Genomic DNA, 15,521 nt, shown 5'->3' on the forward strand with positions numbered 1-15,521 from the left:
TTGGGCCCTCAATCCATTGTCAATTCACGAAGCCCAAACTTGATACAAATGGAACACTTAAAAATTATGAAATAAACTTCTAAGATGATTTTAAAATTTTCATTTTTAAAAATTATGAAATAAATTTGTAAGATAATTTTGAAATTTTCATTTTCCTTTTATCTCCAAAATTAAACTCTTAAACAGACTTTTAGTCGCTTTCATTGTAAATGGAAACACATTTGCAATATAATAACATAAAGGAGATAGTTAAATTTATACTATGCATGCATGAAGAATGGTATCGAGGGATGGTATAGGAGAATTAGTGGTATCAAATGGGAGCATATATGTTATTCGTTTTTGTACCATTTCATGTATTGTTATTTCTAATTTGTTGGAAAAAATTTTATTTAAATTAAAATTATAATTATTAAATATTTTTCTATCTAATCATATTTTTTTGCACGTAAAATGGTATAAACAAATAAGTGGAACAACAAATGTAGACGGGCGTGAAGAAAATGTGATAGTGACATTAAATAATTCTCCAAGTGGCATAACAGTTGGCAAACATAGCATCTATCTACTTTCCATAAATAAATTCATTTCTAATCCAAACTTTACAAATTAAATAAACAAGCAAACAAAAAAACCATGTATTCTTCTTCTTCCTCTTCTTCTTCACAAACCGGGTTAACCCGTTACGCATCTGCACCCAGTTCTCTTCTCACCACCGCCGTTGACGCCGTCATCAGCGCCGGATCCCACCCTTTACCGCCTCAATACTTCTCCGGCGAGTCGTCGGAGCCGAATTTTCAGGCCTTAGGCGGAGGAGGATCTTCATCCAATTTGATCCGCCAGAAAAGCTCCCCCGCCGGGTTCCTCAACCACCTCGCCACCACTTTACATCATCCCGATAATGGTATAATATTTACATTGAAACTATAACTACAATGCTTATGCTTCAATATACTTGCTTTATTTGCTCTTCAAAGTCTTATATTATCTTTTATATCTTTTAAGTTAGATCTTGTTTAGTAACTGTAGCTTATAACTTATTTGGTAGATTATAGCTTATTGACTTAGTAAAAAAAAATCTTACAACTGTTTGGTGATGTAAAGAGAGAAGAATAAGTAGAAGAAGAAGAAGAAACAGTTATGGAGGAAGAGGTTTTCGAGAGAGAGAGAAACTGTGAGAAGTTAGAGAAGAGGAAAGTGAGTAACTAATTTTCTCAATTGATATATTTGATAATCTGAATAGAGAAAACTAAAGCACCTAATATAGTTCAAGTAATCAGTTAACAAAGTAACTGAATTCAAAACACCATAAACATAATTCTAACTAAGTCTCAACTAACTAACCAAAGGTTAGTTATTTATAAATATGATGAAGAATAATACTATTCTAATATACCCCCTGAAATTGAGGGAGAGCTAAGGAGAAAGCTTCGGAAATGTTAGCATCTTTATCTTGGACTTGGAGTTGATTCCTCAAGGTGATAAACTGATTGTTGGGAAGAGGTTTTGTTAGAATATCTGCTGTTTGGAATTCTGAAGGTATATGCTGAACTGTGAGAGTTTTATTTTGAATCTTGTCTCTAACAAAATAGATATCAAGTTCAATATGTTTTATCCTATTATGAAGGACAGGATTATATGACATTGCTACTGTACTAAGATTGTCACAAAAGACAGTAGGAATAGTGTAACTAATATGAAGTTCAGTGAGTAAAGACTCAATCCACATGAGTTCTTGTGTGTCTAGAGCTAGGCTTCTATATTCTGCTTCTGTACTAGACCTTGAGATGGTATGTTGCTTCTTTGACCACCAAGTGACAAGATTAGGATCAAGATAAAGGCAAGCACTTGATATTGACTTTCTATCATCCATATCAGATGCCCAATCAGCATCACAGAAGGCAAGTAAAGGGATGGCTGATGAAGTTTTCTTGTTGATGAACCAGAATGCACAGAATTGATAGTACTAGTTGATGAGCCAGAATGTGCAGAATTGATAGTTAAGCCCAGAGTTTGTGTTCCTTGAAGGTATTTGAGAATCCTTTTAATTGCAGTCCAATGAGATACTAGAGGTTTTTCAAGAAATTGGCAAACTTTGTTCACACTGTATGAAATATCAGGCCTGGTAACAGTTGCATACTGAAGAGCTCCCACAATTGATCTGAAAAAGGTTGGGTCTTCAAAGAAATCTGTTCCATGTTTGTTAAGTTTACAGTTGCTTGCCATAGGAGTGATGCTTAACTTGGCAGAAGATAACTTAGCTCTATCAAGGAGATTCCTTATGTATTTGGTTTGAGACAAAAATAGTGAACCATTAGGTCGATGTTTAACTTCAATTCCCAAGAAGTAATCTAAGGGACCAAGTTGTTTTAGAGCAAAAGTGTTGCTCAGATCAGAAATAACTTGTTTAACATGAAAAGGAGATGAGCCTGTTACTATGATGTCATCTACATAAACCAGGACATAGAGTTTGTGTGTAAGATCAGTGTGAATAAAGAGAGAGTTATCACACTTGCTTACCTGAAAACCAAGTTTAGACAGAGAACCTTTTAGCCTCTCAAACCACTGTCTAGGAGCTTGCTTAAGGCCATATATGGCTTTGTTTAGTTTACATACAATTGTCTTGTCACTATGTTGAAATCCAACAAGTTGGTTCATGTAGACATCCTCCTTGAGTTTGTGTGTAAGATTAGTGTGAATAAAGAGAGAGTTATCACACTTGCTTACCTGAAAACCAAGTTTAGACAGAGAACCTTTTAGCCTCTCAAACCACTGTCTAGGAGCTTGCTTAAGGCCATATATGGCTTTGTTTAGTTTACATACAATTGTCTTGTCACTGTGTTGAAATCCAACAAGTTGGTTCATGTAGACATTCTCCTTGAGAAATCCATGTAAAAAGGCATTATTGATCTCCAATTGTTCTAGCTTCCACTGATACGTAACAGCCAGAGTTAACAAAATTCTAATGGTGACTGGTTTCACAACAGGAGAAAAGGTTTCATTGTAGTCCACACCATGTTTTTTATGAAACCTTTTTGCAACTAGTCTAGCTTTAAACTTGTTGATTGAGCCATCAGGATTTTCTTTGACTCTAAAAATCCATTTGCAACCTATGACCTGTTTATGAGGTGGAAGTGGAACAAGAGTCCAAGTATCTAGAGCCATAAGTGCATCATACTCAGCTTGCATAGTTGTTTTCCAGACATGAATACCAAGAGCAGTTTTAGCACTTGTAGGTTTTGTATGAGCAAGGTAGACTTTTGGTTTAAAAATTCCTAATTTGGACCTAGTTTGTATAGGATGAATTGAAGAGGTAATAGGAGCTAAGATAGGTAAGATGTCTGGAATAGTTGGGGGAAGTACTGATCTCATCAATAGTAGGAAATGAATGAGTGGGTGTATGAGAAGAGGGTTCAACATCATTAGGAAAGTGTGGTGAGAAAACTAGATTAGGAGATTCTGCAGCAGTAGGTAGAGATGATACAGGGGCAGAACTTGGATTAGATGGTGAAGTTGTAATGGCAATGGGAGAAATTGGCATACATATTATTAGCAAAGAGGGATTACCAAGAGATTCATCACCACTGTGACTAGGGACTGGAATGTCTTGGAAGCTTTGTTTAAAGGGAAAATTAAACTTATTAAAAATGACATCTTTGGAAATATAGATTTTGCCTTCTTTGGACAAACATTTATAACATTTATGATGTAAGGAATAGCCAAGAAAGACACATTCTGAACTTTTGAAACTGATTTTGTGCTTATTATAGGGTCTTAGATGAGGAAAGCAGGCACAACCAAAAATTTTAAGCTGAGAGTAATCAGGTGACTGACCAAATAGGAGTTTATAAGGAGATTGCAGGTCAAGTGTAGGAGATGGTATTCTATTTATGAGAAAGCTGTGAGGAAAGCATGATCCCAATAGACCATAGGTAAATTAGCATGAGCTAATAGAGTTAGACCAGTTTCAACGATGTGTCTATGTTTGCGTTCAACTGTGCCTTGTTGATGGTGAGTATAGGGACAAGAAAGTCTCTGGATAATGCCCAAAGATTTCAAAAACTCACCAAAAGGCCTAAATTCACCACCAAAATCACTTTGCACAACCTTAACAAAGTGATTAATTTGTGTGTGAACATATTTGAGAAAGTATTGAAACACAGAAAGTGTTTCAGACTTCTGTTTTAAAAGAAATATCCAAGTGTGCTTAGAGAAAGCATCAACAATGGAGAGATAATACCTAAAACCTGTTTTTGAATGAACAGGTGCAGGACCCCACAAATCAACAAAAATTAACTGGAATGGCAAGTGATAGACAGTAGATGAAAGAGAAGCATGTAATTTATGTGATTTCCCTAAACAACAGGATGAACAAAAATCAATCATAGTTTTATTACCATGGGGAATATTGCATTGTTTCAATACAATTTTGACTATAGCTTCATGAGCATGTCCTAATCTCAAATGCCAAAGTGAAAAGGTATTAGAATTATTACAAGAGACAGTATTGAAAATGGGCAAACCAGTACAACTCGAATCAATGTTCTTAATAGGAAAACTAGGTTGACCAGACAGTTGATGAAGACCATGAAGAACATAAAGACCTTCCTTAGTTAGAGATCTTTGAAGTAAAACTTCATCAGTAGCCTGAGATTTCACATAACAAACATTAGGGTGAAATTCAAAGTAACATTGATTATCTTTTGTAAATTGTGAGACACTTAGGAGGTTTTTGGTTATTGAGGGAACACATAGAAGATTGTTTAATGAAAGAGTGATATGAGGATTAAGAACTGAATGAAAAGAAGACTGTCCAACAAAAGAGATTGGGATACCAGTTCCATTACCCATATAGATGTGCTCGTGGCCAAATTTCTCTATCGGTTCATAAAGCAATGAAGGATCAGCTATAAGATGATTTGTGGCTCGTGAGTCAGGATACCAAGCAATATGTGTATTGTCCTTTGCATTAGTTTGGTCCCTGTTATCAGCACAAGCAGCCATTGCATAATTGTGAAAGTGTTGTTTGCTTCCACGATTTGGACCAGGTCCAAGTAGAGAATCTGATGGATTTGATGATCATAGTTTGATGTTCTAGATGGCCCATTGTAGAAATCTGAAGAATAATCTGGATAATAGTGAGATGGAAACCTTGAAGGTCTACGTGAATGAGATATTGGAGAATTGTTAGAATATCTGATGTGTCGAGGTGCTGAAGGAGGAGACAAGTAGTTTCTAGCAGAACCATAGGGAGCACCATAGGATACTGAGTCACCAAAGTTTGAAGGTGCATAGTAGCACATAGTAAGGTCATGACCATAGCGATTGCAATAATCACAGAAGACAGAAGAAGGCATATAGTGACTTCTTCTTCCTCGACGTCCTTTACCACCACGAAAATATCCAAGACTACCATAGCCATGAGAGAATTGTCCTTGCATTTCATTCTTGGTTGGATATGTTGGTGCCATTAGGGAAGGATGAGGAAAAACAGAGCGAGTATGTGAAGAAACCTGCTTAGAGGAAACCGAAGAATCAAAAGCAATGTTGACAGAAAGTGCATCAGAAAGTACCTTGGTTCTTTTCAAGTCGTGACTCAAAAGTTAACAAGAAAGATTCAAGGTTGTGGAGTGTTGGAGGGTCCGGTTGACTCTCAACTGAGGTAATTACTAGTTGAAACTCTTCATTCAGGCCATCCAAGATGTAGTCAATGTGTTCCGAAACAGAAATCGGAGAACCAATGAAAATCAAGGCATCAACTAATCCTTTGATTTTTTAGAGAAATGAAGAAATCGAATTTGAGCCTTGTGAAATAGATCGAAGTTGAGATCTCAGTTGTCAAGTACGAGCCTTGGTTTGAGAGTTACAGAAGGAATCAAGTTCCTCCCATAACTGCCATGCATGAACACATCCAACAACCCTAGGTTGAAGATTCTCGGAAAGTGAGTTCAGGATCCATGAAAAAATTGATTGATCCAGCTCCTCCCAGCGAAGATAAGCTGGATTGATTCGATTGATAAGGCGATCATCTTCATTGAGGAACCGATGAGGAATTTCGGTTCCTAAAACAAACTTATTTGCTCGATTAGATGTTAAAGTAGCCATCATGAAGTGCCTCCAAACTAGATAATTCTTTTCTGTCAATTTCATTGTCGGCGATGGGAGAACTAACGGTGCCGACACCACATCAATCGGCGATGCAGCGGAAGGAGATTGCGGCGATGATGTAGGAAAGGTCCCAGTGTTGGATGTTGGTGCTGCCATGGCGTGATACCATGTAAAGAGAGAAGAACAATTAGAAGAAGAAGAAGAAACTGTTATGGAGGAAGAGGTTTTCGAGAGAGAGAGAGAGAGAGAGAAACTGTGAGAAGTTACAGAAGAGGAAAGTGAGTAACTAATTTTCTCAATTGGTATATTTAATAATCTGAATAGAGAAAACTAAAGCACCTAATATAGTTCAAGTAATCAGTTAACAAAGTAACTGAATTCAAAACACTAGAAACAGAATTCTAACTAAGTCCCAACTAACTAACCAAAGGTTAGTTATTTACAAATATGATGAAGAATAATACTATTCTAATAGGTGATAAAAAAGCTAGTTAGTTTTGCCAAACAGCTCTAAATCAATAAGGTAGTTATTTATCTATCACCTTTAAGCTACAATCTCATAACTTTCATCTAGTTGTGCCAGATATAGCCTTTACATAATGTCATTTGGAAGACCTTATAGAGTTTATTTGGGTTTATTGAACAACTTATGAAAATAGGTTATGGAAATAATTTCCTTTAACCTCTCTCTATTTAGCTTATGAAAATAAGAAAAATAAATTAATTAAAGAAGTGTTTAATTAAAGAGTGTAATATCTATATGCATTATCAGTCTAAACATCGTCCACCATTCATTTTTATTACTTTTTTAAGAGTGATGATTGAAAGTGAATGGTGGATGATGGACTGACAATGTATAAAACTCTCACACTGTGGTGCATAATTTCCCCCCTTAATTAAACTGTTTTCTCAAAGGCATCCTATATATGGCTTTTAAAGAAATTCTCATGTGTCTTTTATCATGATCTGTTATCTTGTTTTAATGATTTTAATATTTAAAAATGAAATGATGTATGTAGATTTTTTATGTGCAAACTGCAAAGAAGTCCTTTACAATATTTTTTTGCTTTTTGAAGTTAGTCCAGATGCTAATTTGAGCATGAGTTGCAAATTGTGTTCAGCTCAATGTTATCATCATTATTGTTCTTTTCATATTCTTTTATATGGCAATGTTAGACCTTGTTGAAAGTTGGAACATACTGTAACACTGCATTTCTCAGCAGCAGGCTTCACAATCACAAGGGGTGCCTCAACCTACTCCTCCCATGGACATGGTATCTCCAACAGTGGCCACGCCCATACAGTTTCAAGGTTGAAGACTCAATTGAGCTTCACGGGTCAAGATTCTCTTTCCCAGATATCGGAAGTGAGTGAAAATATTGAGGAGGGTACCACTTCTGATAATGGCCACCATAGACCTGTGCATTCTTATGCTACCACTAGCTTTGGAATGGAACCTTGGGACAATTCTAATTCCATTGTCTTCTCCGCCCCACCAACCAAACGGTCTAAGAATATGGATGGAGATATTCTAAACTGTCTCAATGCCTTGGAATCTCAGGTAAAAGCAACTATCTTTTGACCACTCATTAAAAATTGGAAGCCCAATGCACGAGACTCCTACCTAATGGGGTCTGAGGAGGGTAAATGTATGCAATATTACACTTTCCAGCGAATAGACTGTTTCAAGGACTCTTTTGACCATTCATTAAAAAAATGGTATGTTTTGTCTAATAGCAACTCCAAGAACTATACAACAATCAACTAATGATTTTATTTAAAACAAGTTTTTAAGTAAATATGTCTGTCTTTTGGCAAGATACTAATGTTCTTTCAAAATTGTCTATCGGAGGATCATTTGTTGAATCCACTGACTACCATTATGTTGCAGCTGACATGTAGTTCTCATAGGATCTTTTTTATCTGCTCCTTGTATTAACGTCATTTATCTTGCTTCTAAGTTTGTTAGCTGGTTAACTGTTTACAAATTTCATTGAATCTCCTCTTCAGTTTAGTCTGCCACAAACAACTCTGGAAATGGCAACAGTGGAAAACCTATTGCATATTCCTGAAGATTCTGTCCCTTGTAAAATCCGTGCTAAGCGAGGCTGTGCTACTCATCCACGTAGCATTGCAGAACGGGTTAGTAATTTTTGCTTTGAAAGAGAGCCTCTAACATTTTGTCAGAAAAATGGCCATCCTTGTTTAGGGTTTCAGTGTGCATGATGGAATTATTAAAACATTATGGATGCTTTCTTCTTTGTATTTTTTCTAAGAATTAAAAGTTAAAACCTTTCTCAGTTTCTGAGTCAATAACGATGCATGAAACTGTGCATACAAGTGTACTTGCTTAATTTGGTAGGATCAAACAGCAATAACAAAAACCTCTTTTTTTGGGGTTCCATTATTGTTGTGGTCCTTCATTGGTAGATCAGCTCACAACTTGTACACAGATTCGGTCATAACGATTATCGTTTTTTCTTCATGTACACAGGAGAGAAGAACTAGAATAAGTGGGAAGCTGAAGAAACTACAGGACCTTGTACCAAATATGGATAAGGTAATGATGGTTTCTTCCTTAGCCATTTTGTGCCAGGCAACATTCTTTAGCTCTCACATGTCATTGCTGCTCATATTCTGTTATATTTTAAAGAGTATGGACGTAAATTCCTCTGCTTACGAGTAATGATTAAGTATGGGTTCAAATTTAAATCATACTGCATGATTATTAGTCCTTGTTTAAATTACTAAAGTTTGAATTATGTGTACGACTTGCCAAATTCACACCTCAGTTTGTAATTACAGAGTAGGTTTTGGGTAATTTAGATATGATTTTTTATAGATCATGCAATTAGCCCATTGTTTCGGAAATACAAATCTATTCTATAATTGAATCGGGAAAAGCATCATACTTTGATATGACATAATTTATATGTCAAAAATCAGTCTCTGAAGTTTATATTACAGGTAGCTTAACTTTGTTTGAAAATGTCAATACAGCAAACAAGCTATTCAGACATGCTGGATTTGGCTGTTCAACATATTAAAGGTCTTCAAAGTCAAGTTCAGGTGTGTAACAATACCTTACCTTTCACTGTGTAGAATAGCTTTAATGTCTATGCATGCAGATAAAAATGCTCTATTTGAAAACAATGTCTTTATATGAATCATTTAATCTGTATGAAGAATATAGTCTTCACTTTATAGTAGAGGATGCCGCTGCTGAGGCTCATATATTTGCTTGTAAAGATATTCTGCCTCTGATTGTTTAATAAAATCTTCTCTATCAACTCAAAAAGGGAATAACCCTTCTCCTTAGTCCTGATTTCCTTATTTTTACTAAAACCATTTTAGCATAAAGGTACTGAACTTACATGTCGACTCGGACTGTTCGTTGTGGACTTGTAGCGTAGTGTTAAATAACAACATCAGTAATATCAAATATGTATGAATGTGTGTGACTGTGTCTCTCTCTGTGTAAGCTTTTAGCAAAGCTAGTATGTAATTTGTAATATAATGAAAATTTCATATATTTCAGAATTAAGGATTGCTAAGTATAAAGTGAAGCATTAATTAATTCTTAATACATACACCTCTGTGATCTTGATTGCATATCTTTTCACCCTCTTTCAGAAACTTCACAATGAACTTGAGAACTGCACTTGTGGATGCAAAGAAAGCATGTAACGTGTTATCTGTTTCATGAGATTCTATGGCAACATGTTTAGAAGTCGAGGTTTTGACCGTGAAGAATGAAAACTGATTTTGTACCTTCCTACTTAATTGATTAATGCACAAATAGGAAGATTGTAGCTTATCAATTCTACCATGTACATAATGTATGTTTGTAATCTGCAGTCTAGACAAATTCTTCCTTTTTTCAAGAATTGCTTTCCGAAGGTGAGATTTTTTCTTCTTGTTTGGGTACTTCAGGGACAATAAATGATTAAATTTCAAGGAATCAGAATTGAAAATGAAGTGAGAATATGTTGAAGTAGAGTAAAATGATCAATCCTGTTCTAAATTGCTTCACTTTGGAATGAAATCTGTTATATTTTATGTTTGGTGTTTGGAATTATTATAGAAGATTGCAACCAATGAAAATGCATATATAATTATATTTCATACAACATATGTCTTATCAATGATTGCATTTTTTCCTGCCTGAAAGAGAAATATTCATTTTCAGATGCAGGAAAAAAGGGTCATCATTCCACTGACCCTTCCAGAAAAGGAAATATCTACTGCTTCAAGTAACTTTAGGTTGACATATCCAATTACAATTATGATCAATACATTGATTGTTCAACAACCTGTGTGAAATTCATTTATTGTTTGAAAGTAGTATAAGTGCATCACACTTTAGTGTCAGATTATAAGTGCAACTAGCAACAAATGGCACTGAAGTAATCAGTTAACAAAGTAACTGAATTCAAAACACTAGAAACAGAATTCTAACTAAGTCCCAACTAACTAACCAAAGGTTAGTTATTTACAAATATGATGAAGAATAATACTATTCTAATAGGTGATAAAAAAGCTAGTTAGTTTTGCCAAACAGCTCTAAATCAATAAGGTAGTTATTTATCTATCACCTTTAAGCTACAATCTCATAACTTTCATCTAGTTGTGCCAGATATAGCCTTTACATAATGTCATTTGGAAGACCTTATAGAGTTTATTTGGGTTTATTGAACAACTTATGAAAATAGGTTATGGAAATAATTTCCTTTAACCTCTCTCTATTTAGCTTATGAAAATAAGAAAAATAAATTAATTAAAGAAGTGTTTAATTAAAGAGTGTAATATCTATATGCATTATCAGTCTAAACATCGTCCACCATTCATTTTTATTACTTTTTTAAGAGTGATGATTGAAAGTGAATGGTGGATGATGGACTGACAATGTATAAAACTCTCACACTGTGGTGCATAATTTCCCCCCTTAATTAAACTGTTTTCTCAAAGGCATCCTATATATGGCTTTTAAAGAAATTCTCATGTGTCTTTTATCATGATCTGTTATCTTGTTTTAATGATTTTAATATTTAAAAATGAAATGATGTATGTAGATTTTTTATGTGCAAACTGCAAAGAAGTCCTTTACAATATTTTTTTGCTTTTTGAAGTTAGTCCAGATGCTAATTTGAGCATGAGTTGCAAATTGTGTTCAGCTCAATGTTATCATCATTATTGTTCTTTTCATATTCTTTTATATGGCAATGTTAGACCTTGTTGAAAGTTGGAACATACTGTAACACTGCATTTCTCAGCAGCAGGCTTCACAATCACAAGGGGTGCCTCAACCTACTCCTCCCATGGACATGGTATCTCCAACAGTGGCCACGCCCATACAGTTTCAAGGTTGAAGACTCAATTGAGCTTCACGGGTCAAGATTCTCTTTCCCAGATATCGGAAGTGAGTGAAAATATTGAGGAGGGTACCACTTCTGATAATGGCCACCATAGACCTGTGCATTCTTATGCTACCACTAGCTTTGGAATGGAACCTTGGGACAATTCTAATTCCATTGTCTTCTCCGCCCCACCAACCAAACGGTCTAAGAATATGGATGGAGATATTCTAAACTGTCTCAATGCCTTGGAATCTCAGGTAAAAGCAACTATCTTTTGACCACTCATTAAAAATTGGAAGCCCAATGCACGAGACTCCTACCTAATGGGGTCTGAGGAGGGTAAATGTATGCAATATTACACTTTCCAGCGAATAGACTGTTTCAAGGACTCTTTTGACCATTCATTAAAAAAATGGTATGTTTTGTCTAATAGCAACTCCAAGAACTATACAACAATCAACTAATGATTTTATTTAAAACAAGTTTTTAAGTAAATATGTCTGTCTTTTGGCAAGATACTAATGTTCTTTCAAAATTGTCTATCGGAGGATCATTTGTTGAATCCACTGACTACCATTATGTTGCAGCTGACATGTAGTTCTCATAGGATCTTTTTTATCTGCTCCTTGTATTAACGTCATTTATCTTGCTTCTAAGTTTGTTAGCTGGTTAACTGTTTACAAATTTCATTGAATCTCCTCTTCAGTTTAGTCTGCCACAAACAACTCTGGAAATGGCAACAGTGGAAAACCTATTGCATATTCCTGAAGATTCTGTCCCTTGTAAAATCCGTGCTAAGCGAGGCTGTGCTACTCATCCACGTAGCATTGCAGAACGGGTTAGTAATTTTTGCTTTGAAAGAGAGCCTCTAACATTTTGTCAGAAAAATGGCCATCCTTGTTTAGGGTTTCAGTGTGCATGATGGAATTATTAAAACATTATGGATGCTTTCTTCTTTGTATTTTTTCTAAGAATTAAAAGTTAAAACCTTTCTCAGTTTCTGAGTCAATAACGATGCATGAAACTGTGCATACAAGTGTACTTGCTTAATTTGGTAGGATCAAACAGCAATAACAAAAACCTCTTTTTTTGGGGTTCCATTATTGTTGTGGTCCTTCATTGGTAGATCAGCTCACAACTTGTACACAGATTCGGTCATAACGATTATCGTTTTTTCTTCATGTACACAGGAGAGAAGAACTAGAATAAGTGGGAAGCTGAAGAAACTACAGGACCTTGTACCAAATATGGATAAGGTAATGATGGTTTCTTCCTTAGCCATTTTGTGCCAGGCAACATTCTTTAGCTCTCACATGTCATTGCTGCTCATATTCTGTTATATTTTAAAGAGTATGGACGTAAATTCCTCTGCTTACGAGTAATGATTAAGTATGGGTTCAAATTTAAATCATACTGCATGATTATTAGTCCTTGTTTAAATTACTAAAGTTTGAATTATGTGTACGACTTGCCAAATTCACACCTCAGTTTGTAATTACAGAGTAGGTTTTGGGTAATTTAGATATGATTTTTTATAGATCATGCAATTAGCCCATTGTTTCGGAAATACAAATCTATTCTATAATTGAATCGGGAAAAGCATCATACTTTGATATGACATAATTTATATGTCAAAAATCAGTCTCTGAAGTTTATATTACAGGTAGCTTAACTTTGTTTGAAAATGTCAATACAGCAAACAAGCTATTCAGACATGCTGGATTTGGCTGTTCAACATATTAAAGGTCTTCAAAGTCAAGTTCAGGTGTGTAACAATACCTTACCTTTCACTGTGTAGAATAGCTTTAATGTCTATGCATGCAGATAAAAATGCTCTATTTGAAAACAATGTCTTTATATGAATCATTTAATCTGTATGAAGAATATAGTCTTCACTTTATAGTAGAGGATGCCGCTGCTGAGGCTCATATATTTGCTTGTAAAGATATTCTGCCTCTGATTGTTTAATAAAATCTTCTCTATCAACTCAAAAAGGGAATAACCCTTCTCCTTAGTCCTGATTTCCTTATTTTTACTAAAACCATTTTAGCATAAAGGTACTGAACTTACATGTCGACTCGGACTGTTCGTTGTGGACTTGTAGCGTAGTGTTAAATAACAACATCAGTAATATCAAATATGTATGAATGTGTGTGACTGTGTCTCTCTCTGTGTAAGCTTTTAGCAAAGCTAGTATGTAATTTGTAATATAATGAAAATTTCATATATTTCAGAATTAAGGATTGCTAAGTATAAAGTGAAGCATTAATTAATTCTTAATACATACACCTCTGTGATCTTGATTGCATATCTTTTCACCCTCTTTCAGAAACTTCACAATGAACTTGAGAACTGCACTTGTGGATGCAAAGAAAGCATGTAACGTGTTATCTGTTTCATGAGATTCTATGGCAACATGTTTAGAAGTCGAGGTTTTGACCGTGAAGAATGAAAACTGATTTTGTACCTTCCTACTTAATTGATTAATGCACAAATAGGAAGATTGTAGCTTATCAATTCTACCATGTACATAATGTATGTTTGTAATCTGCAGTCTAGACAAATTCTTCCTTTTTTCAAGAATTGCTTTCCGAAGGTGAGATTTTTTCTTCTTGTTTGGGTACTTCAGGGACAATAAATGATTAAATTTCAAGGAATCAGAATTGAAAATGAAGTGAGAATATGTTGAAGTAGAGTAAAATGATCAATCCTGTTCTAAATTGCTTCACTTTGGAATGAAATCTGTTATATTTTATGTTTGGTGTTTGGAATTATTATAGAAGATTGCAACCAATGAAAATGCATATATAATTATATTTCATACAACATATGTCTTATCAATGATTGCATTTTTTCCTGCCTGAAAGAGAAATATTCATTTTCAGATGCAGGAAAAAAGGGTCATCATTCCACTGACCCTTCCAGAAAAGGAAATATCTACTGCTTCAAGTAACTTTAGGTTGACATATCCAATTACAATTATGATCAATACATTGATTGTTCAACAACCTGTGTGAAATTCATTTATTGTTTGAAAGTAGTATAAGTGCATCACACTTTAGTGTCAGATTATAAGTGCAACTAGCAACAAATGGCACTGCATTGGATATGCGGGGAGGAATGAAAGAGTTTATAAGAAGGAAAGACCCATAGAATTAATGCCTTAAGGTTTTGGTTCAAGATGTGGTGTCTCACTTGTGACTCTTCACTCTTCTCATACCCATGTAACAATGAAACTCCCTGGTGGTTGAAGGCTCCCGATCACAGTCTGGTCCAACAGCCCCCTACTTTAATTTTTTGTTTATTCTTGTCTTAACTGAAACATCATAGGATACAAAGACAAAATCATAAATTGAGGGGCAGAAAGAGTCCCCAGAAAAGGAGTAACACTACTGAGCTCAACAACACATAGAACAGATAAATCAGAATATGTTACCACTCTGTGGTTTGGGCCAGTTTTGGAACAATCCTGTTTTTTCTTTCTTTGAAGCTAAGTGGATCTGACAGAGTTCAAGGAAATCTTGGCAAGCCATAATGATTCAGAAAAGTACAATATTCAAGATTATATGTTTTGCAATTCAAGAGCCTCAGCTAAGAAATACTGCTTCAGGCAATGTAAGAGCTTCTGCTATATGAAAGTAAATAAATAAAAGAATACCACTTCTGACTACAAAAATATGGTAAAAAATTGAAGAAAATATATTTTAAAAATTAAAATTATAACAATGAAAGATACATTAACTTATAGGTTTGATAATTAACTGCTTATAAAAAAATTGCTTTTGTTAAAAAAACTTAAAAAGACAATTGATGATTGACTGATTTGTTATACAAATTAATATTAAAAACTTGTTCCATTTTTTATTGACTTGCAACTTTTTAGTATTTTAGGGGATTAAGGTGCATAATAATTTTAAGGTGTAACTGTGACTTTTATGCCACACGTTTGGATCATTTGCATTACATATATATAAGTTCAGCTAAACTTTACAGGTGAACTTTTAAACAGTTCTCTATATTCAAATGTTACACAAAATATATTATTATATTTTAATA

General features: G+C 34.7%; 2 protein-coding genes across 7 annotated transcripts; both read left to right on the plus strand.

Moving 5' to 3' along the window:
- LOC109354458 (transcription factor bHLH128-like) lies at positions 599-10,090 on the plus strand. Of its 6 annotated transcripts, none has more exons than XM_019596967.1 (7): positions 599-790; positions 827-904; positions 7,329-7,669; positions 8,119-8,250; positions 8,603-8,668; positions 9,109-9,177; positions 9,742-10,090. In XM_019596967.1, exons 1-7 carry the CDS (start codon positions 637-639, stop codon positions 9,793-9,795), a joined length of 894 nt encoding a protein of 297 aa, XP_019452512.1. In that variant the 5' UTR covers positions 599-636; the 3' UTR covers positions 9,796-10,090. The 6 variants fall into 6 exon arrangements, with proteins under 6 accessions (XP_019452512.1, XP_019452513.1, XP_019452514.1 ...); XM_019596968.1 differs by having other exon boundaries at positions 7,332-7,669; XM_019596969.1 differs by having other exon boundaries at positions 7,335-7,669.
- LOC109353868 (transcription factor bHLH128-like) lies at positions 9,946-14,143 on the plus strand. Its single transcript, XM_019596227.1, has 6 exons — positions 9,946-10,008; positions 11,351-11,722; positions 12,172-12,303; positions 12,656-12,721; positions 13,162-13,230; positions 13,795-14,143. Exons 1-6 carry the CDS (start codon positions 9,946-9,948, stop codon positions 13,846-13,848), a joined length of 756 nt encoding a protein of 251 aa, XP_019451772.1. The 3' UTR covers positions 13,849-14,143.

This window comes from Lupinus angustifolius, chromosome LG08 (genome assembly GCF_001865875.1).
Source record: "Lupinus angustifolius cultivar Tanjil chromosome LG08, LupAngTanjil_v1.0, whole genome shotgun sequence".
Lineage (NCBI taxonomy): Eukaryota > Viridiplantae > Streptophyta > Magnoliopsida > Fabales > Fabaceae > Lupinus > Lupinus angustifolius.